Source organism: Dermacentor andersoni, chromosome 4 (genome assembly GCF_023375885.2).
Source record: "Dermacentor andersoni chromosome 4, qqDerAnde1_hic_scaffold, whole genome shotgun sequence".
In the NCBI taxonomy this organism is placed as follows: domain Eukaryota; kingdom Metazoa; phylum Arthropoda; class Arachnida; order Ixodida; family Ixodidae; genus Dermacentor; species Dermacentor andersoni.
The window spans coordinates 18154448-18178391 of NC_092817.1; the positions used below are offsets into that span (position 1 = coordinate 18154448).

Here is a 23944-nt window from a genome sequence, read left to right on the forward strand (position 1 = left end):
AGTAACGCTTTTGGGAGGTGTGCCATTTTCCCTGTGGCAGCCACATCTACTGGATTAGGCTATCAGTCCACATTTGAATGGTACCTCTGAAAGCAGTGTTGAGGATACTGCTCCCACACAGGCCTATTCTGTGGGCCCTTATGCTAGATTGCCTCATTGGGAATACTGTCTGGGGTGTTCTATTGCTGAGCAGAAGTTGATGGATTTGGTGTCTGGTCAGCACTGGCCACATTCCTATCTGGGAAGAATCCTAGAATGCACTTGAACATAGTTAGGTGCATGTTAAAGAACCCGAGGTGGTAGAAATGAATCTGGAGCCCTCCCTTACTAAGCTGTTTCCCATAGCTTATGTGTTTTTGAGACATTTCAGCTCCACCATTTGATTTGATGATTGAATTCAAACCCTCTCTGGTGTGCCCATGTATACAATTTTTTATCATTTGTGTCACCATCTTGCTTGGACTTGTGAAGTGCCTGCACTGTGTCGTATGCCAAACAAACAGATGAGCCTAAGCTCTTGCTGCAGGAGTTTCTGGGCGGCACCACCTACTTCTACCAACACGAAGAAGCCGCAAACTCAACGGAGGAAGGCCAGGCCGTCCTGCTTCCTGAATATCAGATGTATCCTGGAAACCCGGCACACATTGAGTTCATGAAGCCCAAAGCCAACGCACCTTCCTTCTTTCTTCCAGATGAGCTAAGAATGGTATGCAATATCTCTGTGCTGTGTTTGTTTATAGCTTCCTATATAGACTTCTGCGCCTCTTGGTTCCCCACAAAACTGCCATCATGTATGGAGGTGCCACTTGCATAGGGTGGGACTTGTGATATATTGGGCAGAGTAATGGCAAACCTTGCAAGCCACTCGGACCACTTGTGGTTAGAGGTGAAAGGTAGAAGTTGTCTGTACTCTAGAAACTGCAATGGTTATATGTGGCGGTAGCAGCTGATTTTGTTATTAAAAGCAACTATACACAAAATATTCATATTTCTTTTTTTTTTTACCATCTTTTTTGTTGATGCCCTTTTTTTTTCTTTTTTTTCTTTTTTTTTTTTGTCGGCAGCGGTCACCAAAAATTTGCTGAATGTACCCTGCATTTGTTGCGTTGCAGCCATAGTTACAACGACGGCTGCTTCTCATTACTTTGCCGAGGGTCTGGCAGGCACAGAATATACAGTTGCCTATAGCTTGTCTTTTGTTTCTTTTTGCTTTGTGTTCCAGCATTTTCTGTTGAGCAGAGGGGAGAAACTACTTCCTGCCTCATATGTTATGTATTTCCGTGTTGCTGCCTGTTTTTTGCAATTCATTGGAAATTGTTAGTGATGGCAAAAGACCGCAGTTTCTGTGATTGTTCTGGACATGTAAGCCTATTGAGGCAGCGAAATTTCAGTAGTTAGCTTCAGTAGGGGGGAGTATGAGGCTTTTAAAAATTTTCCCCCTGCAACCTCTTGTGATTCTGGGTTCTTTTAACTATAAGCTTTGAAGTTACTGTTTCTAGAAGCATTATTTTCTCATGCCATCAATTCCTCTTAGTTGCTTTTTACAGCTTTTCTTTTATGTGTGGTTCTTATGCCTTGTTGCAGGATATCTTGCATCGTCAGAGTTTAAGTCTTGCTCAAAGAAACCCAGAAGTAAACACTGGTACGTAGATATTTGCTCGCTGTCATTCTAACTTTATCCTTTTTCCCCCTCTCATTTGAACATTGTAGCTCTATGGTGTTCTGGAGCTGAGCAAGAAGTCTTGGGTTCGATTCCCAGCTGCTTTGGCCCGATTCTGAAGGGACTGGAATGCAAAATTTCCTGTGTACTGAGATTTAGGTGCATGTTAAAGAATTCAGGGTAGTACACATTAATCTGGAGCTCTGCACTATGGTGTCCTTCATAGCTTGCATGTTGCTTTGTAGAATTAAGCCCAATAATTTCATTTGAAAATTGTTGTAGTTCAGCGCCATACGGGCCCTGCAACAATTTACTCATGTTTTGCAATTGTTTAGGTTCATAATTACAGCACTGTTACGCAAAAAGTTATTGGGTTATTGGCCAGGCTATTAACACGTGCCATGAGAGTTGGCTTTAGTTGATTTATTGTGCTTGCTTTTCTGTTAATGACTGCAGTTCATATTGTTTCCCCTCACATTCCTGAGACTTGCCTTTTGCCCCACACAGAAAACCTAGGCACTGTTAGTCTGCACCTCTGCTTGCATCAAGGTGCTAGTTTAAAGCATTAAAACTTAAGCCTGGTGCCATATTTTGCAATTACCCGGTCATCAGCTTGGACATCGCCTTCTTGTGTCTGGGATCAGCCAGCCCTGTATGATGGATAAAAAGAGGATAGAAGTTGAAATTGATTATCACAAAACAAAGAATTCAGGAATTCACAAAGAATTCAGGAAATCTCCAAGCAGGACAGAGATTATCTCTGTTCTGCTTGGAGATTTTCTGAATTCTTGAGTGGCACTGGTTACATATGGTAAAGGTAGCTGGTTTAACCAAAGCGAGCGCATTGCACGTGTGCAGAGATCAAGTGGTTTCATTCATAAATTGCTGCTGTCCTTGCCCAAGCGTCCAGTTTTCACACTTGCGCTTTCTGCCACTTTCAGACCTGCCAACAGAAGTGGACAACTATCATAACATTTGCCCCCTGGAACCAAGTTCCTCCAATGGACCGCCAAAGTCCAGCACTTTTGGATATGTGACGTCGGTCTACAAGGCAACAAACATCAAGACTGGCTGCTGCTACTGCTTGAGGAGGGTGCATGGTGGGTTTATTGCCCATTGTAAAACATTTTTAGCATTGACAGTTACATTTAAAGTATATTATTCTTGACATTGCACAGGCTTTAACCCTTCGCTGTCGGACCTTTCTGGCCGCGACGCACCCCCAGTGTCGGCTTGGTTTCAGGGAACGAGCATAACAGGGAATGAAGAGAGCAATTTATTTTTGATTATGATTGGTATACAAATAACATAGTCAATGCAATATGCACATTTCAGTGTTCTGCAGCTGTTGTTAGTAAACATCATCATCAGCCTGACTATAACATCCGTTCAACATCCGAATCGGACGATGCGAAACTCATCTCTTCCTCGCATGAGACGCTGTCCAAGTCTGAGCTCGGCTCGTATTCTGAATCGGAAGAGCCACCGCTTCCAAGAGTAGATGAAGGTCCCGCGCGCTCAGCCATCCGAAAGTAACCGCGCGCAGGGAGGATGCGCTTTCAGTCGCCCGCACAACGGAGAGAAATGGGACGTTGCGTGATCAAGAAGACAGAGGGAGATGAAAAAAGGCTAAAACAAAGTTCGGAAGGCTTTATGTTTACTGCTGCAAGTCGGAAGCCAGGGTGCGGCGAGAGAGCGAAAGCAGCAATCGAGTCACCCTTTTCAGAGAGGCAATGGCACGTGCGCCTGAACTTGACGCGCCGTAGCAGACACACCAACAGAAGAAAAATAAAAACCTTCAAACCAGCGGAGATGGCAGAACAACCCTTGAACCCATAACCACACGCGCGCGACGCATGATCCAGTGAACACGGAGCCACCGCACCACTCAGCAAAGAGAAAGTGGGGAGTGGCATTCGCACCATACTCTTCAATACATGGACTAACACAGGTCAGGGCGAAAATACGAACTTGTAGAAAGAGTCAGCAGATGGCGCGGCCAGTCCAGGTGTGCCAGCTTTGCGCTCAGGCACGAAATTTTGAACGCACGATAGAGAACGTACCGGTGCGTCAGTGACACTGTGGGGGGGGGGGGGGGAAGCGCGATGACGTACCGGTACGTCCGTGACAGCGAAAGGGTTAAAGTAAGGCTTAAAATATATTTGCCTGGGTTGATTTGTCTCTCGGTAATTGAACTAAGGAGGTTCAGAGGCTCAAGTTGCTTAGTGCATACAAACTTTGTTTTTTGTATGTAGATGTAATAAAATGCCTTTGTTACATCTGTTATTCCTTATAGGCATATATTCGTTAAGTGCTGACATCGGCATCAAATATTTTGAATATCTGTGTTTGATATGCTGAGGTTCAATTGTAGTACAGTCGAAACCCGCGGTAACGAAATCCCGAGGGAACGAAATTCTCGCCGTAACGAAATATTTTCGGATCCCCGGCGAACAGCCATAGGAGTCAATGCATTTCCTATCTCGCGACAACGAAACTTTTTTCTATAGCAGTCCCTCATCAACGAAATTTTCTGAAACGACAGTCCGCAAATAATCTACTCATGTAACACTAGTAGTGTCCGGAAACTGCTCAAATGCATTCGTTGTGCGCTTAAATTGCATTAACTACCGCCACAGCACACTTGCGTGGCCGCCGCCATCATTGTTTACAATAAAAAAAGCCTCGCACCACCTCTCGTGACAGACGACAGCGATGATGATGATGGTGGTCGTTCGCCCGTCGCAACGGAACGATCGCAACGGGTGACTGCGCAGTGTCCGGGCCAAAAATGCAATTCGCATTTAAATGATACAAATAAAAAAAAAAAGAAGACAAGAACCGTAGGCGATCTCGCAGTGAGCACATTTTATTTAATCCTGTGTGCCATTACAGCTTGTGCTAAATGCGGAGCGAAACGCCTGCGTGCGTGGCAGCCAAATCGACATCTACTACACGTGAAGGCTCCGATAACCCGGATGACGCTTTAGTATCAGTGGGCTTTGTGTACCGCCGCACATGGTCGTTTTCTCAGTGTCGTTGGTGCTAGAGTGCGTCAATTGTGTGTCTCTGTGCCGATCGGACCATTTGCTTTGACAGCCTGCTAAGATGCCGCCTCCAGCCAAAAAGAGGAAATTTATCACACTGCAGGATAAGGCTGAAATTATTGCCCAAGCTGGAAAGGGCAGGAAGAAAATGGATATCGCCGAAGAATTTGGAATTGCGTGCAGTTCGATATCGACAATTCTGAAAAACAAGGCCTCCATTCTCGGCGCGCTCGGAAATGGTGTGAGTGCGAAAAACAAAACGGTGAACGCTGCGGCTTTTCCAGACGTTGACAAGGCGGTGTTTGCATGGTTTTGTGAACAGCGTGCCAACAAAGTGCCGCTGTCTGGCAGAGTTCTTCAGCAGAAAGCGCTGGACTTCGCATGCATTCTCGGGCACGCTGATTTTAAGGCTAGCCCTGGCTGGTTGAGCCGTTTCAAAGCCCGCCACGACATAGTGGCCAAAGTCATTTCCGGGGAGGCAGCAGCCGTCGACCCTTTGACAACGTCGTCGTGGCTGCTGACCAACAAAGAAGTATTGGACCAGTACAAGCCCTCGGACATTTACAACGCGGATGAGACGGCCTTATTCTACGAGATGCTGCCATCGAAGACCCTGGACTTAAAAGGCCAAAAATGCCGCGGGGGGAACCACAGCAAGCGGCGTGTAACAATTTTGTTGTGCACCAACATGGACGGCACAGATAAACGGCCACTACTTGTGATCGGCAGAAGTAAGAAGCCCCGCTGCTTCAAGGGAAATCGTCGGCTGCCCGTACAGTACACCGCGAACCTGAAGGCATGGATGACCCGGGCCATATTTGGCAGCTGGCTCGAGGCCTTCGATACGGACATGCCGAAGGCAGGCAGATCGGTCTGCCTTTTTGTGGACAATTGCAGTGCCCATCATGTCAATGACGTGGAACTGGGAAACGTGCACTTGGTTTTTTTTTCCACCGAACTGCACTTCCGTGCTGCAGCCGCTTGATCAAGGCGTCATTCGTAGCGTCAAGTGCGCCTACAAGGAGAGGCCGATTCAGCGTCTGCTGCTGAACCTCCAGTTGAAGCGTCCCACTGTAGTGGACATGTTCATGGCGCTTGAGATGATGGCCGCCGCATGGGTTGCGACGTCGCCAGGCGTCGTAGCTAATTGTTTTAATCATGCCGGCTTCATTGCCACTCGGCAAGCATCATGCGTTGATCCAGTGGCATCGCAAGAAGATTCGCCTGAAGGTGCACTAGTTGACGGCGCAGTGCCGCCATCGCTGGCCCACGCATGGGATGAACTTTCTGCCGTGACAGATGGTGTTCCGGATGGCCTCAGCATCGATGAGTTCCTTTGTGTGGATGAAGGTGTTGTCGTCCATGAAGAGGTGACTGATGAAGTCATCATAAGTAGCGTTTGCCAAGGTGCCGACGACGCCGACGACCACCAGACACCAAATCAAGAGAGGACTGCGAACCCGCGGGATGTGTTGAATGCCTTCGATGTAATTCGATCATTTTTCGTTGAGCATGATGACGACGTGTCAATGGACCACTTCTTGCAGTGCGAGTCGAGAGCAGTAAAATTGCTGCAAGGCAAGGCTCGGCAAAGTAAGCTGACTGACTTTTGGCAATAAATTTTTTTTTTTTTTTTGCAAGCCAGTTCTCTTCTCTGTCTTTTCTGCCTCATTCTCGCGCTAACGAAATTCCCGCAAAAGCGAAATGTTTTGCTTTCCCCGGCGATTTCGTTATTGCGGGTTTCGACTGTACCAGTTTCCTCACCACACCATGGGTGTTGAAGAATAGGTAGTTGAGTACCATTGCAGATAACGTAATAACGTACCGGAATCTTGGAAGAACGATAACATAATCCTAATCCATAAGAAAGGGGATGCCAAAGACTTGAAAAATTATAGACCGATCAGCTTACTGCCTGTTGCCTACAAAGTATTTACTAAGGTAATTGCAAATAGAATCAGGTTCACCTTAGACTTCCGTCAACCAAAGGACCAGGCAGGATTTCGTTATGCAAGATAGTGAAAGTGCGAGTTGTCTTGCTGCTTTTCTGGTTCATTGTGTGTGTGCCTTGTAGGCCTTCTCCCGCAGTGTTGCCGTGATGAAGCAGCAGAATTCGCCTTTCGTCGTGAAGCTTGAAATCATAAATCGGGTCGAATGCGGTGAGAAGTCGGATGTCCCCGCAGCGTGCAAGATTCTGAGGAGCACTCTCAGCACGATCTTGAAGAATAAGGGGGACATTAGGGCTAAAGCGGCCAAACTCGCGACCCTGTGCTCGTGGCGCCTGATGCGTACACACGGCTGTGTACGAGTGGTTCATCCGAAATTGCTTCAGCCATGCCGACTTCCACGTGCTCGGTGATGATTGTAAATCCTGATGAATGGGACGAAGCCGTTGCCGGTGTTGCCGAAGTTTGGAGTGAGCTGTCAGAATTTCCGGAAGCTGTTGACGAATCAACGGTGGACAAGTTTATGAGTGCAAATTATGGTGTCGCGACCACGGGAGAGCCTGAAAACGGAGACTACCTTGCCGACATTGTACCGAGCACAAGTGAAAGTCGCAATGAGGAAAGCAACGACGGCCCTTTGCCCACATCCTTCTAAGTGATTGGTGCGCTCGCACTAGTCAGGTGCTTCTGCATGAATCTGGGAAATTGCGGCCTCAGCTTCTCCAACTCCTTAGACAATGTGGAGAAGTGCGTGCTTCGCAGGCAACGAAATTGCCCAAGCAGAAGAAAATGCCAGACTATTTCATGCGAAACTAAGCTAGTTTCATCAATAAAGGGATTTTATATATAGTATGTGCTTTTATGACATCCAATTATTTAGCAGGCTTATATCGAATTATGCTCTATGTCGAACTGATAGGCGTTCTTTTTTTTTTTGACGAGTTCAATATAGTTGGGTTCGACTGTACAACCTTCACAGTGATCCAGTCCTTTGGAACAGAACCCTCAGAGATAGACTGCATAAATATTACCTGTAGGATGCGACTAGAAATGGGATCGTGAGGTTATAAACCTCACGATGTCTTACCAACAAGCCCAAATCACTGCTTTATAGAAATGGGATTAGTAGCCTTTAGAATTCTGGGGAAGGAATATCGTCACGTCCGGGAGCACATGATACTTTAAGTTTGTTAATTAGATGAAATATACCAGTGGAATTAACAGTGACAGAAGGCATTTGGGTAAATTCCGATATCGATACTACAGGTGCACCACCATTTAGCTCACAAGTAAAAACTGGCGTGAAGTGCAGATTCATTACATCTGAGCTTTCCTCATGAGGAACATGCGACCTGTTAGGATTGGTTAAAGACCAATCCTGACGGTCACACATACAGGTTAAACTCCATATTTACAACACATTATTTGCATCGCATATTAACTATTGTAGCCTTGTGTGGGGTATGACAAGTAAGTACAATGAAATAAAAATTCTGCAGTTGCGAAAGAAAATGGTCTGCAATGTCGCCAATATTCGGTACTCCGCTTCTACACAAAATGCTTTTAAAAAGTATTATATAATCAAAGTAAACCACTTGTACAAGTTTCACATTTTAAGTTTATTTTTCTCTGCATCAAATGCACTGAAAAACTTCTTAATATCTCTCTCTCCTTTAAGACCTAAGGATGCTGGTACACGTACACACAGCACAGAACCATGGTTGGTGCCGCGATTCTGAACTAACTATAAATTTCAGGCTCTACACTTTAATATTCCAGGCATTCTAAATGAAGATACACATACACGTGACTTTTCATGAAAACAGTTGCGGCAATACTTTGTGAACCTGTAGTTTGCTGCACATTCGTTCTTATGTGCTGTTATTTGTATTTATTTTGGTATTGCCAGTGTTTTATGTCTGCTTCCTTCTTTAACAATGTTTCTTGTTATATTACCACGCACACTTCTTCTAGATCATATTGTCAGCAGCACCGGTGTGCGCCCTGAGCCCGACAAAGCCATGGCAGTTGCTCTGTTCCCAATACCGAAGACAAAACACAATGTCCGCTGATTTTTAGGGCTTTGTGCGTATTACCGCCGTTTTGTACCCAATTTTTGTGAAATTGCCGAACCTTTGCAACGACTCATCAAGAACGACGTCACATTTTTTTGGTGCCCGGCACAATCCGACGCCTTCCATGACCTACAGCGACGTCTACAGACACCACCGATCCTTGGTCACTTTGACACCGAGGCTGACACAGAAGTGCATACTGATGCTAGTAACGTTGGTCTCTGAGCGACACTCGTACAGTTTCAAGCTGGTGTTGAGCGCGTTATTGCGTATGCCAGCCGAACCATGTCTGCTGCTGAAAAAAACTACTCAGCAACTGAAAAAGAATGTCTGGCAGTCATATGGGCCATCCAGAAATTCCGCCCATACCTGTACGGACGCCCCTTCTGTGTCGTCAGCGACTACCACTCTCTCTGCTGGCTGGCGGATCTCAACGATCCTTCAGGCCGTCTCGCAAGATGGAGCCTTCGGTTGCAGGAATTTGATGTGACCATCGTCTATAAGTCTGGCCAGAAACACACTGACGCCGACTGTCTCTCCCGTGCCCCCATCAAACCCGCACCACTAGATACTGACGACGATTCTGGTTTTCTTTGTACTCTTCCGTCTTTAAACCTTGCTCAACAGCAACGGCAAGATTTCGAGCTCCAGCCCTTGATTGAATACCTTGAAGGAAGCCGCCCACAACCCCCACGGCAGTTCGCGCGTCACTTGTCCTCTTTCTGCCTACGTGGCGACATCCTATACAAGCGGAACTTTCACCCTACGGCAACAGTTTTCCTGCTCGTTGTTCCCGCTACTCTCCGCGACGACGTTCTACGTGCATGCCACGACGAACCAACGTCCGGGCATCTTGGTTTCAAGCATACTCTCGCGAGGATCAAGCAGAAGTACTATTGGCGAAAACTCACAAAAACTGTGAAGCAGTACGTCAGAAGTTGTCGAGATTGCCAGCGTCGCAAAGTTCTACCACTGAAACCAGCCGGTCTGCTTCAGCCTGTCCGACCTCCTTGTTCACCTTTTGAACAAGTTGGGATGGATTTACTCAGCCCATTTCCCAAGTCTTCGGCTGATAACCGCTAGATCGTTGTCGCCATCGATTACCTCACGCGATACTGCGAAATACAAGCCGTTCAGCGAGCTACTGCTTCAGATGTTGCTAACTTCTTTATAAAAAATATCGTCCTTCGACATGGTGCTCCCGCTGTCGTCATCACAGACCGTGGTACGGCCTTCACTGCCCAGTTGGTCTGAGATATTCTGCAGCTGAGCGGAACAACGCACCGTACGGCAACTGCGTATCACCCGCATACTAACGGTTTAACTGAGCGTCTCAACAAAACGATTGCGGATATGCTTTCCATGTATGTTGCCACGGATCATAAAAATTGGGACGAACTGCTCCCGTATGTGACATTCGCGTACAACACTGCCCTACAAGAAACCACCGGGTTTCCTCCTTTTCGTCTGGTCTACGGACGCGACGTCACCACTATGCTCAACGTGATGCTCCTACCAACTTCGTCTCAACCTACCGCACCAGATACAGACACCTTTGTTCAGCGTGCCGAAGCAGCACGGCACCTTGCGCGGCAACGAATTCTATCCTGACAAAGTCAAGATGCTCGTCGATACAACATATGCCATCGAGACGTCACATACAACCCGGGAGATCTTGTATGGGTTTGGACCCCTATACGTCAACGAGGCCGGTCAGAAAAATTCTTGCGCCGATACTTTGGCACCTACATAGTTTTGCGTCGTCTAAGTCCTGTCAACTACGAAGTTATTCCAGCCGACACTTCGCACCACTCCCGTAGACCACGTTCTTCTGACATTGTTCACATTACCAGGATGAAGCCCTACCATTCGCGCTGACTCTCATCCACAAACTTTGTGATGCAGCCCCTGTCGTCACGTCCGTTGTCTTTCTCACTTTTATTTTCTCCTTGTCACATTTAACAGCTCCCCAACTTGATTTATTTATTTATTTATTTATTTTTTTGGAGGGAGGGGTAATGGCACGCACTAGTTACACTAGAAGTCGAGGAAGAAGAAGTGTGTGTGGTAGCTGCTGCAAAAACGAACTGTAAACGGCCGTTCGCTTAGAACTGACTGACTGGCTTTTCCTCTCGGGACAATATGTATTCGTACAAATTGTTAATTTTTGCATCTGTAGTCCTTGTATAACGTTCTGAATTTTGCTTATCTCTTGTATAAATTACATTGCAATGGCTCTTCCTCGTTATTCTATAAGTGATGTAATTATTTTATGTTCTTGAACCCTGCCACGTGAGGGTTTCCGGGCCCATGTCAAGCTGCCTAGAGCAGCTTTTAGCCTGAAAGACCTTCCAGTTTCTCTGGAGAAAAAAAACATTATTATTATTATTATTATTATTATTATTATTATTATTATTATTATTATTATTATTATTACATATTAGAAGAGTGACTTTTTGTGTTTAGAATATTCCAAAATTTCTTAGTGTTAATGCGCGCAAGATGTAAATGTCCTATGAAAAAATTTCTTTTTAGACTGTTTTATGAATTTAATATATTCGTCTAGACATACAAAATATTGTTTCCATTTATTTATTGAGGGTGACGTTTTGGCTGCACGGTAAAGACAACTTTTTCTTTTTGATAATCTTCTGATCAAGTTTGAATACCAAGGCTTACTTGAATCACTTCGAATGCGGACCAAGGATATGTGCTTGTCTACTAAAGTTGGTATTCCTTGTTCAGTTCAGTTTATTGTCCTTAAATCATCCGGAAGGGGTATTACATAAGGGGTGGGTTTTACATAAGTTCCACGTTATGTATGCATCATTAGCTATGTGCAAAGTGATCAATTGCACGCTGTTGGAACAAATGGGGCAAGCAATATCAACAATGCCAGCAGGAAGGCCATTCCAGTCTTTAGCTGTTTAAGGAATGAACGAGGCAAAAAAATGAGTGTTTCAGGCACACAGACATGCGACTTGCTACAGATGACTGGTGCGGTGAGAAATGCGTGCCGTGGGGACAGTGTATGGGGGCACATGACGAAGGATGCTCAAAAAGAACTTGTGATAGAGCTGAAGACTAGCAATGCGTCTGCAACTAGATAGGGGTGTTAATCCGAATCCTGCTTTAAGAGCAGATACTGACATCATATGAATATTGTAAGTGAGCGAACCTAGTAGCGTGGTTCCGAACAGATTCGAGTGAGTCGATAAGACAGGCTTGATGTGGGCTCCAGATAGCAGATGCATATTCCAGTTTTGCTCGAACAAGCGATTTGTATGCAAGCAATTTTACTTATTGTGGAGCCTGACGGAAGTTGCGCTTTAAAAAGCCTAGTGTCTTATTAGCAGAAGATATAATTTTAGAAAGATGTTTATGCCAGGACAGATCATTGCAGACAGTGACACCTAGGTAGTTATTTGACTCGACTAGTTCGAGTGGCATGCTTCCGATTTGGTAAAGAAATACCAGGGGATTACTGCTGCGAGTGAGTGACATAACTTTACATTAGCAACCAGTTTTGGTTTAAGTGATCTATTTAGGGCAGACTGAGAAAAATACTTAGAGAAAATTTTTCAAGTTCTGAATTAATGGCCAGCATATTAGCGTTTCAGTGGTCACGAATGTACTTTTTGGACGGTTGGTGTATGGGAACATCAAGTGATATGTTCAATAAGACAATTCTGTGGTCACTAGTACCATCGACACAAGACATTGAATGAACTAGCTCTGGCTTGGAAACAAAGACGAGGTCAAGTGTGTTCAAGTTCATTTTCAAGTTCATTTTATTTACCACATACATGGAGTTTCACATAAGTGGTTGGAACGAGGGGAAAAAAGCTGCATTAAAAACAGCTTGACTGGCCCCACGTCCCTGGTTCACTAAAGCAGCGTGGCAATAAAAGAAAAATACATTTCGACATGGTTGTCAAATGAGAAAAACATAATATGCACAGAAGACATATTTTACAGAAAGTGAAATTTAACTGAAACATATTTAACACAGCATGCTTAAAACAGAAGTGTTAGAGAGTGTGCGAACGTTTTCATAAGAAATCTTGAATTTATTTAATGTCTTCAGCAAGCAATAATTGAAAGCCATGATTTGTGCGCGGCCGTGGTACATACCATTTTTTCGAGTGTCTGTTTAGGCGCGAAGAAGGATTTAGTTGCAAGTTAGCTACACTGTGTATATAACCGCGATTTCTTACGGTATCAGATCTAAAGGATACTAATAAAGTGTATTCATATAGCACGTTTAATTTAATTACATTATATTTAACAAATAGTTCTGAAGTATGTGCATTAAATGGTAGGTTTGCAACAGAACGTAGAGCCTTTTTTTGTAGGATAACAAGATTATTTATGGATTGCTGTGTTCCGTTACCCCAAATTAAGTTACAATAGCGCAGATGTGATGAGAAGAGTGCCTTAAAAATAGAAAGCTTTTGAGGAACTGGTAATACACGCTGACATTTTCTCAGTACGCGCAAGACCTTGCAAAGTTTGTTTTGTAAATGTTCTGTATGGTGATCCCATTTCATATATTCGTGAAAAATTACACCTAAAGATTTTACTCTAGAAGAAAATTCAATTTTATTATTATTCAACATGAGATTGTAAGAATGAGAGAGCTCATAAAGTGGAGATTTAGAGCGAAAAAGAATAGCTTTAGTTTTAGAGCAGTTAATTTGTAAAGAATTGCTAAGTGTCCAGCTGCATATTTTTTCTAATGTCAAGTTAGTTAGATTCACGAGATCATGTATATTTGTTCCTGAAAAGAAAAAACTTGTATCATCAGCATAGATTATGTATTGGGCTGAATGGTCAACATTTACAATATCATTAATAAATATATTAAACAAAAGCGGGCCCAATATGCTGCCTTGGGGAACTCCATATTTAACAGGTTGCATAGAAGACAGAGTTCTGCTTATCGATACACTTGATTTCTGTTTGTTAAGTAGTATTGAATTAGATGTAGGGCTACACCACAAACTCCATAACACTGCAGCTTTCCTATTAATGTTTCATGGATGATTTTGTCAAAGGCCTTGGACATATCTAAAAATATGCCGAGTGTAAATTTTTTTGCTTCAATATTTTTAAGTATCAATTCTTTTTGAAACAGTAGAGCACTTTCTGTTGAAAAACCTGATCTAAATCCGTATTGCGATTTAGTTATGACGGAATGTTTGTCAAAAAAGTTTGACAGTCTAAGATGAATAATTTTTTCAAGTCCTTTGGAGAATAGGGGAAGGATTGAAATAGGTCTACAATTTCCGAGAATGTTCTTATCTCCACTTTTGTGTATTACTGTCACCTTAGCATTCTTCATGTTCTCTGGGAAAATGCCCGTTCGTAAGGAAAGGTTATAAATATGTGTCACACACGGGCTAAGTAGATCAATAATATATTTAATCTGCTCCATTTTTAGACCATTTATGTCCTCGTTCTTACTCATCTTAAAGTTTTTAAATACTCTTAATACTTCATTTTCATCAGTTCGGTAAAAAAATATTGATTCCTTGAGCGACATGGGTAAGTAATCAAAGGAACTATCTTGATGTGAGCTCTCAGTTACAGATGTAAAGTATTCATTAAATTTGTCGGCTAACTCCTTACCTTTGATAACTTCATTATCAACTACAAGTTTTTCTAAACTACTGCTTACTCTACCTGGAGATATGATGGAGTGTAATTTATTCCACATTTGTTTGATATCTGTGACGCCCTCGAACATGTTATAATAGTAATTTCTTTTTGCTTGCCCTTGTAATTTAATAATCAAATTTCTGCATTTTTTAAACATCCTCAAAGCCTCTGGATTTCAGTTAACTAGGAATGCATGAAAAAGCTGCGAGTGTGTGTTAACAGACTGGGTAAAATTGAACAGTTGGGTGAGATAAATAAAATCTTTAGACTGCCATGACGCTGCACTTAAATTGTCCCAGTCAATATCAGGGAGGTTAAAGTCACCTCAAAGAACGTATTCAGCACAAGGAAAGTGACAAAACAATTCCAGTAACACAGAGTGCAGCTCATTGAGGAAAGAGGAATTGGATTCAGGTGGGCGGTAAATGGTTACTAGTATAAGTGTGCTCGAGGCAACGCACAGTTTAATGCAAATAATTTCGTGGTTACGATTGAATGTGAGTAGATAAGAAGGCAAGTTATATTTTATGAAGAGCAAAACACCACCACCTCTGTGCCCCCTCCTGCCAAGCCTGTAAGTTATAAAAAGTTGTTTATCCTACAAAAGTTCGTCTGCTATTTGCAGAGTAAGCCATGATTCGGTTATCATGGCTATGTCAGTGCTGCTGTCCTTGAGGAAATCTTCAACATCTTTTTTAGGCAGATAGCTCTGGGCATTTGTTAGCATGCAAGACATGCCGAGATAACACATTGAAGGGGCTTGGGCAGTCGTTAAAAAGGAAACCAGAGAATGTGCTGGTGCAAGAACATGTCATAATAGCTATGGCTTCAATTCAATGACTGAGTCAGTGTCAGCATTGTAGATAAATTGCTTGTTATCGATAAGGGGACTATCAAACTGCATTTTGAAGGGAACCTTTTTCTGTTGAGCATACAAGTTTGCTTCTCGCCTGCAGCACACACGCAGAGTAATCTTCTTGTATTGAAAACGACGAAACCCTAAGTGTCGATCCTGCCACAAGAACTTTAGATTTATCTTTAAAATGCGCCACCTTAATCATTATGGGACAATTTTAACCGCTTTAGAAGTGGCCAAGCTTATGTGCTCTTTCAATAAGGTTGTGTTCAAGTGGGACATCAAGCTTTTCCTTGAAAAAAGAAAGTATGTGCGACTCGGACTAAGCCCGCGTTTCACGTTTTGTGCCCCAAAAAAGAACAAGTTGCATCGATGGAGACGGTTCTCGATGTTGTCACATTTTTCCATTAGTGCTTTAATTGGCATTTAAAAATGGCGTTATTAGTCTCAGCATGAGAAGCAGGTTCTCATTCCTTGTTAGCCTCGACATTTTTCTCCCGCACATCATCGTGGCTGAAAAGGTGGCTAACAAGATTCTCTATATTAGACTGAGCTCAACGAATGAGGCTGAGCTCTGTCAGCACAGTATTTTGGCTTGCTTCCAGGCATGACAGTGTATTGGCAATAGACTTAAGAGGAAGCTTTAGCTCGGGTGCTCCTATCTAAATACATGTAAAAGGAGAATTCGTTTTTCTCGGCAACCACTGCACCAAATTTGACGAGGTTTGTTGCTTTTAAAAGAAAAACTTAAAATCTAGTGACTGTTGGTTTCGAATTTTTGATTTAGGTCCTTAATATTTTATTAAAATTTGACAAATATCGCAAATTTTCAAAAAAGGAAACTATCAAGTTTACAACTCTGTAACTCTAAAACGAAAAACGATAATACAATTCTTTGAATTGCATCTAATAGTACATCTAAAGCGGACAAAATTGATATGCTATACATGGATCTAAAAAAATTTAGTAATATGGAAATACAGCTTTTGCAGAACATTTGTAAACAACGTAACAAATTCACGTAAGATATAAAATGACATATGAAATTTGTCCACTTTCAATGGTCGAATGGATGCCGTTTACAGAATCTCTATATCTGCTCTTGATGCAGAGTTATGAATTTGTAAACTTCATGCTTCTATTCTTTTCAAACTTTCGAATTCTTGAAAATCTTTTTAACAAAATTCAGGACCTAAATAGAAATTCTGCGACCAACAGTCACTAGAATTTCACTTTCCCTCTCAAGTGCAACAAATTTCATTAAAATCGGTCCAGGGGTTATGTCAGAAAAACGTTTTTGCGTTTTTACATGTATTTGAATAGGCTGCTTCGGAGTTGGGCCCGAGCTAAAGCTTCCTCTTAAGAGTGGGTCCGGGGTTAAGTTCAGTGTCTCCCGATAGCATCAACAGGAAGGAGGTAACATAAGCATTGATACAAAACGCACACACCATTTGATACAGAAACCGATGCCATGAATGAAAAAGTTCAGAGTGGAAAGGGTGTATTCGTGACCATGGTCAAAGCAGTGGCGTGCCCCAACTGTAATTGCAACTGCACTGGCTTTTGTAGTTGCGTCGAAAATCCTGCGCTGATAGTCACCCTGCGGGACCAGGTGACGGTGTCAACGGTGGCTGGAATTGGCGGTGCCAGGTTAACTTCACTTTCGGTTTCGCTGGTAATGAGATGATGTAGGCAGGCTTGCTCGCTGGATTGAAATCCTCAGAAGGGCCAGGTAGCACCAAAGAAACCTGCCGTCATGATCGATAGTGAAAGAGCCTGCATTACAAAGGGCATATTTTTGACAATGGTCGAAGCGGTGGTGTGTCATAAGTTTTTGATGTGGCAAAGTCATAAGTTTTGCATTGCTTAGTGCATTTTTGCATTCTATAGCAACAACAGGAAAGTAGCTGATTCTGTGTTGGATTTATGTGCAGTGTTCCTTTTGTAGGCTTATATCGTACAGGGCCAGGTGACCTGTCAATTGACCCTTGTGGCATTGTAGAAAATGAGAAGGGGCAACAACCATGCTACCAGCACAAGCATTTTTTACTTGTCAATGGGTGAGAAGGTCACAATGAATTAGAGTTGTGATAAAAAAAAAAAAACTGTCGCAGAAACATAATTTTACTACCATAAAATGGAAATCGCCAGTTGGATCTTTCTCAATTTTTTTTTTTCCCTGATGTTGGAATCATTGAGGTTTCAATTAGAGGTTGGCAAATCAAATTTTTCTAATACAAATGGAACATGGATAGCAAGTATTGAATATCAAATAGGCAAATGCAGACACATATGTGTATTTATAGCAGGAAAATTTATTTCGGTTTAGTCGGTTACTGCACCTGCGCTGACTAGCGCAAAAAAGACAACTCTCTATCAGGAACAAAGGATCACTTTTGAACTCAAGTCCACTAATTGTCATAAAAGAAAGAATGCACAGATAGCCTCTCGACATCTTTAGAGGCTGGTTGCAAATAAGCTTTCCAAGAAAAAAAAATATGGCTGGTTTGTGGAATGGAGCTTTAAAAAAATGCTAAATAAATGGCTGCTGAAAGACAAATCGGAAGTTGTGGGAAAAAAAGAAACGCTTCTGAAGGACTTGTGTGCAGTCGACATATGTGAGAGGGCTCGTTGCAAGGAAACACTATTTGTCGTACCATAAAAGATAAAAATGCTGCATCACTAGGTTGCTAAAAACAGTAAATGACAGACTACAAGCAAAACTCCCGAGAGGTTTCGTGTAGCTTCTGCCGTGAAACCATTGAATTTAATTATGGGGTTTTACGTGATAAAACCACAATCCGATTATGAGGCAGGCCATAGCACAGGACCCCGGAATAATTTGTACCACCTGGGGTTCTTTAGCGTGCACCTAAATCTAAGCCCATAGGTGTTTTCGCATTTCACTCCCATCAAAATGCAGCCGCCGTGGCTGGGATTCAATCCCGTGACCTTGTGCTTAGCAGCCCAACACCATAGCCACTAAGCAACCACGACAGCTTCCTCCGGGAAACCAAAAACAAAACTTACATTATCCGAAAACGAGCCTTACATAGCTCTTGCCTCTGTTTGGTTCCCTGTCTCCTTTGTCAATCTTGCGCTTCAACTCTACTTTTTCATTATCTGTTTTGTTTCGGCATTCCTTTGAAAACTTTTATTGTTTCACTTCTTATAGTATTCAAGGCTTTGTTTAGCTGACACAGAACAGTAACAAGACTTTGCCAGATGGTTCTTGCGAAATATTTAGTTTCAAGTATTTAAAAATACCGACTAGTTCTTTTTCATATATGAATAGTTACTGTGTAATATTCAATTCATATTCGAAACTTCGAATGTACGCCCACCCATAGTTTCAATATTAATGTTTCAAGCAAACTTTGGTTCATTCAGGAAAGAAAAAAAAAAGTAGTTTAAGAAGGAACAGTGTAGTTGCTGTCTCTTTAGTCTCGTCTGCTGTACTGTTACTCTTTCATAAAGCCGTGAATCAGCTTGTCCAGTTACTTAGTCATGAGTTGATTTCTTATGGGAAGGTATATCGCATTTATAGTTGTGTGAGCCTGAAGTCACGTGTTTGACTCTCAGCCGTGGCGGCTGCTTATCAGCGAGGGAAGAATGCACAAATGCTTACATGCTGAGCTTTCAGTGCATGTTAAAGAACACCCAGGTAGTCAAAATTAACTCGCAGGCCCCCGACTGTGGCATCTCCCATGACTGTGGCAGTTCCTGTGATACTTACACTCCATCAAACAAACAACCAGTAATAGTAGTTGTAAAAAGTGCAGTGAGTTGTGGTGATTTAGAACAGCTGCAATATGAAGAGTTTCTCTTGATTGCTTGCCCATCTGACTGGTCCTCCTTGCCCGACACAGGCTTTCGTCTCGGCAACACCAAGTGCATGACAGTGGTTGATCTTTGGAAGAAGTTGCAGCACTCCAATCTTGTGCACCTTCGGGAGGTTTTCACCACTAAGGCATTTGGAGATCACTGTAAGTTGAAGGTGCTAGCGAAGCACTCGTTTGTGGTCGGCGGCAGGGCGGTGAGAGTGGGGTGTGCCTTGCTGTGCAGCAATGGTGTTTGTCTATGACTACCATGCTGGTGCGGACACCCTGATGAGCCAGTACTTCAACCAGCCTTCCATGCCGACGCTGAATGGCTTTTGCCCCCCTGTCTATCCCCAGCCTTCCAATGGGCTCACGAGGCCTTTTTCTCATGGAAAGCCTGGTGAGTGTGTGCATGTTTTCTGTTCTAAAAATGGCCGTGAGAGGATGGGATAGATAACGTTTTCTGTTCCGTGTTGAAGTGCCTGCTTTTTATTGTTGAATCGAAATCTGTGAGTACTTCTGTTAATTGTTATCACAAAGTCACATCTGACAAGAAAGTGCATTTGTTGTATCCAATATTTGTTATGAGCATACATTCTTTACCCGCTGATGTCGGAGGTAAGCATTTTAGATTTACTCGTCATGTCCAACAATTTGCCATTTCTTTGTTATGCTGAGGTTTGCCTATGTTGCTGTACCTAACGTTGAAAATTGCTAAAAATAATTTTTAAGCCTGACATTTTCGAAATCTCTTTTTGCAATAATATTTAAAGTACCTCTCGTCATGGATCAATATTTTGGTCAAGTACTAATAAGAAGACTTCATAAACCCATGTACCTACTATCTTGAGTGGTCCTTTGCGATGTTTCTTGCCATGAAATTTTTGTACTCCTTGCAATCTGCCAGCATTGATATCTCAGCACCAAGAGCGGGCAGAATCAAAATTTGTTGTTTCGCGATAGAAAGACATGTGTATGATAAGTGGTATAATGCAAGCAGGTTCTAAAGTTGTGTTGTGAAAGAAGGTAAGGTGTGTAGACACTGACACAAAAGAAAAGAACCAGACAACGCAAATGCTAACAATACAGCATTGCCGTTTGTGTTGTCTGGTTCTCTTCTTTTGTGTCTGCGTCTGCATGCCTTGCCTTTTCTCACAATGAATCCCTACCAACTAGCTCAACTTTCTGTGCTTCTGAAGTTCTGGATAGAAAATTTAATTATTTTGCTCTATTCCTTGCCAAATTGTTCCCACATTGCATGAAGTGAACTTCAGTGTTCTTGTCTTGCTTTAGCGCTACCCAACTTGAGTATGAAGGAAGAAGGTGACATCCTGTCACCTGTCTGTCCTTTTTCCTTCATACTCAAACTGAGTTGCCCTAAAGCAAGACAAGAATGTGATGCACCAATTCACCCATTCAGCAATACTTGTGAACTTCAGTGTATTATGATAGCACTTATATTGACCTTATTATTTTAAATTCTTGCATTACTTCATCTTTAGCTTTTTGGCTATTGGCCCATGCATTAAAATTATTTATTTTATTAAAAATATATTTATTTTGTCATTTCCTCTCATGAGGCCTAAAACAATTGAGAAATAATTGATTTGCATAAGAAACTAAATAATACTTGAAATCAGAATGAAAAAGTAAACAAGTATGCGTAATTTCATCAAGATGGGTTGAAAAATAAGATTTCAATTTCATAACCATGCTGCCCCATAACACAGCTAGATGGGTGAGTTGGTTCAGCATTGTCACGATCGACGACACGCCACACGTGGTCCCGAACTACCGCTTTATTTTCCGGCACGCCAACCTTCCGCACCACACAACCACACTCCGAGTTTTTCCCCCTTTCTTCCACTCTCCTCCCGCACGCTCGCGCCGCTGTCCTCCCCGCACTCACGCCACCTGTTCGTCGCTCAGTCAACTACCGTCGATCCCGCGCCTGGCCTCCGAGAACCGCGGCTCCTCGTCATGGGTCTTGGGCTGGCTTGCCGCGGGTCTTGCGCGTCACAACTCTCCCCCCCCTCGAATCGTGAAGCTGTGCTGGTAGGGAGGGGCCATGGCTCATGGTAGAGCATCAACTGATCAGCATGGGCAGTAGTTCGATGACGTCCTGTAGCAGGATCGCTCAAAACAAAGTTATTGTCACCTAATCGTTTGATTACACAATAAGGTCCACTTCGCCGCGGTGCCAATTTCGCCGAAACGCCCTTGGCCGCATCACTCAAGGTATGGGAATCCAGGAGCACAAGGTCACCCTCTTTGATGGTTGTTGCCTGACGATGACGGTCGTAACAGGATTTCTGCACCTTCCAAGCAGCTGCCTGATGTGACCGAGCATACTGGAGGGCCTCTCCAAGGCACCGCTGGAGTTCCGCAGCAAGTGCATGGTGTGCTGCTTTTGGAGGCTCTGTGTCTTCCTTGTCGCTTGTAGGTTCCCATGGGGTGCGCAACTCGCGGCCGTAACACAACAATGCTGGAGTATATCCGGTGACAACACTCTCGGCAGTACGCATGGCAAGGGCGATCTCAGGTATGTGCCGGTCCCAGTCTTTGTGGTTGGAGCAGTATGCCCGTAGACACTGCTTAATTGTGCCATTGTGACGCTCCACCATTTGGCCAGCCGGCCGGTAAGGCACTGTGTGGCGATCTTTGATGCCCCAGTGTTTCAAGAGGTTGTGCCATAGTGTGCTAACAAAGGGCTTGCCATTGTCACTGGTGATGGCCACAGGTGTGCCATGGCGGCAGAAGACTTGCACCATGCACTCCAGTATTTTCGCACTTGTTGCTGCTCGTAGAGGGAAAAGCTCTGGGAACTTCGTAAATTTGTCAATAACTACCAGCAAGTATTTGTGGCCCCGGGGTGTAGATGGCAAGGGCCCGATAATGTCAACACTGAGCTCTTCCATGGGTGATGTTGCCCACTGACTGCTCATGAGGCCCTCTGGTTTCTTGCGCCGAGCTTTTGTGCGCTGACAGACAGTACAGCACTGCACATACTTTGATATATCTGCTCGCATGCCCAGCCAGACGAATCGTGCAGCCACACGCCTCAGAGTTTTGAAAAATCCAGCATGGCCTGCAGTGGGATGGTCGTGGGCCACCTTCAGTGCCAGCTGCCGCAAGTGACTAGGTAACCACGCTACCTTGTGGTTGCCTCTTTGCTGAACCAGCAATCCGCTTGGCTGCAGTTCCGTTGTTTCGGCCAGATCACGAAAGAGGCGATGATCAGGGTCCGAACTTGGGAGCTGAGTCCCTTGGACCACTGCCTTCAGCTTTAAGAGGCGGTCATCACGAGCCTGTTCTTGTACCAGCTGTGTTGTGTCACTCAGCAGCGAAGAGTCAACCTCCGAGGCCACAGCTACTTCATCAAATGTAATTTTGCCTTCAGGTTCTGGAGCAGCAATGGGGAACAGCGTCTCATGTAGGTTGTCACTTGGGTTGTCTTCACACTGGAGAGGGGCTCTACTCAAGGCATCAGCGGGTATGTTTGCCAGCCCTCGTCTGTGCTTGATTCGGCAGTTGAAGCCCTGCAGCCGAAGAACCCAACGCTTGACCCTGGGTGAAGCTTGGTCGGTATGAAACATCCATGCCAGGGAGGAGTGGTCACAGTGTATTTCAAACTCCGTAAATTCAAGATATGCCCTGAACTTGTCCACTGCCCAGACTACTGCCAGGCATTCCCACTCCTGGACAGTATAATGGCTCTCGGCTGCTGTAAGGACTCTGCTAATGAAGGAAACAGGCTGCAGACCATCAGGGCCAGCCTGCAGCAGCACAGCTGCAATGCCAATGCCACTTGCATCTGTCTCCACCACAAAGGGTCGATTTAGATCTGGGAGGCTTATAACAGCATCCTGAGCTAAGGCCTGCTTGAGTGCAGTGAAAGCCTGTTCTTGGCACTCCTCCCACTGCCATGGCTCGTTCTTCTTCAAAAGGTTGGTCAGTGAATGTGCCGTCAGTGAAAAGTGAGGGATGAAGCTTCTATAGTAGCCGGCAAGTCCCAGGAAGGCTTGCAGCTGCTTAACTGTACTGGGTCTAGGGTAATCCAGCACTGCACGCACCTTGTCCTCATCTGGTCTGCACTGCCCAGGGGAGATGATGTGACCTAAAAACTTGAGGGACTGACGGCAGACCTGTACTTTATCTGGATTAATCGTAAGGCCAGCACCCTCAATGCGTTGTAGCACTTCCCTTACATGTTCAACATGTTTCTCCAGTGTCTCTGAGTATACAAGGACATCATCTAAAAATGCCATAGCAAAGTGGTGATTGATTCCCTGCAGCACCCGGTCCATTAGGGTTTGAAAAGTTGCTGGACCACCTGCCACCCCGAAGGGCATCCTCGTAAATTCAAATGTACCTTGATGGCAAATGAAGGCCGTTTTAGCTATGTCAGCCTTGCAAACAGGAATTTGGAAAAACCCTTGGGAGAGATCAAAGCTGGAAAACCACATTGCTCGGCCCAACTGCGCTAGCAGCCAGTCAGTTCGAGGCATTGGGTAGGCAGGTACTCGGGTGCGTGCATTTAACGGACTGTAGTCCACAGCGAGCCGGTAGCCTCCAGACTTCTTTGCAACGAGCACTGGGGCGCTAGTCCATGGGCTGGTGCTTCGTCTTATAAGGCCCTGTTGTAGGAGGTCATCCACACAGCCCTCAATGATCTTCTGCTTCTTCGCATTCACTGGACGTAGCTTGCATCTCACGGGCGCACTGTCCCCCGTGTCAATGAGGTGCTGAGCCAGGGTGGTACATCCCGCAACTGTAGTAAACAGATGGTTAAAGTCATCGAGAACTTTACTCATGTTTGGGTGTAGTTCCCTGGTGCCAGCCTGATGCATGTTCTCTATGCCTGGAACTACAAGCACT

The 23944-nt window shown here is 44.1% G+C and overlaps 1 protein-coding gene across 2 annotated transcripts in view; it reads left to right on the forward strand.

The window, feature by feature from the left end:
- The window catches only part of PAN3 (Poly(A) specific ribonuclease subunit PAN3), a 57399-nt gene that overhangs the window by 11092 nt on the left and 22363 nt on the right, over positions 1 to 23944 (forward strand). For both annotated transcript variants that reach the window (XM_050182609.3, XM_050182610.3), the window contains exons 6-10: positions 527 to 706; positions 1585 to 1642; positions 2602 to 2760; positions 19115 to 19231; positions 19311 to 19466. In XM_050182609.3, the coding sequence (XP_050038566.1) occupies positions 527 to 706; positions 1585 to 1642; positions 2602 to 2760; positions 19115 to 19231; positions 19311 to 19466 (670 nt within the window). The remainder of the gene's footprint in view (positions 1 to 526; positions 707 to 1584; positions 1643 to 2601; positions 2761 to 19114; positions 19232 to 19310; positions 19467 to 23944) is intronic.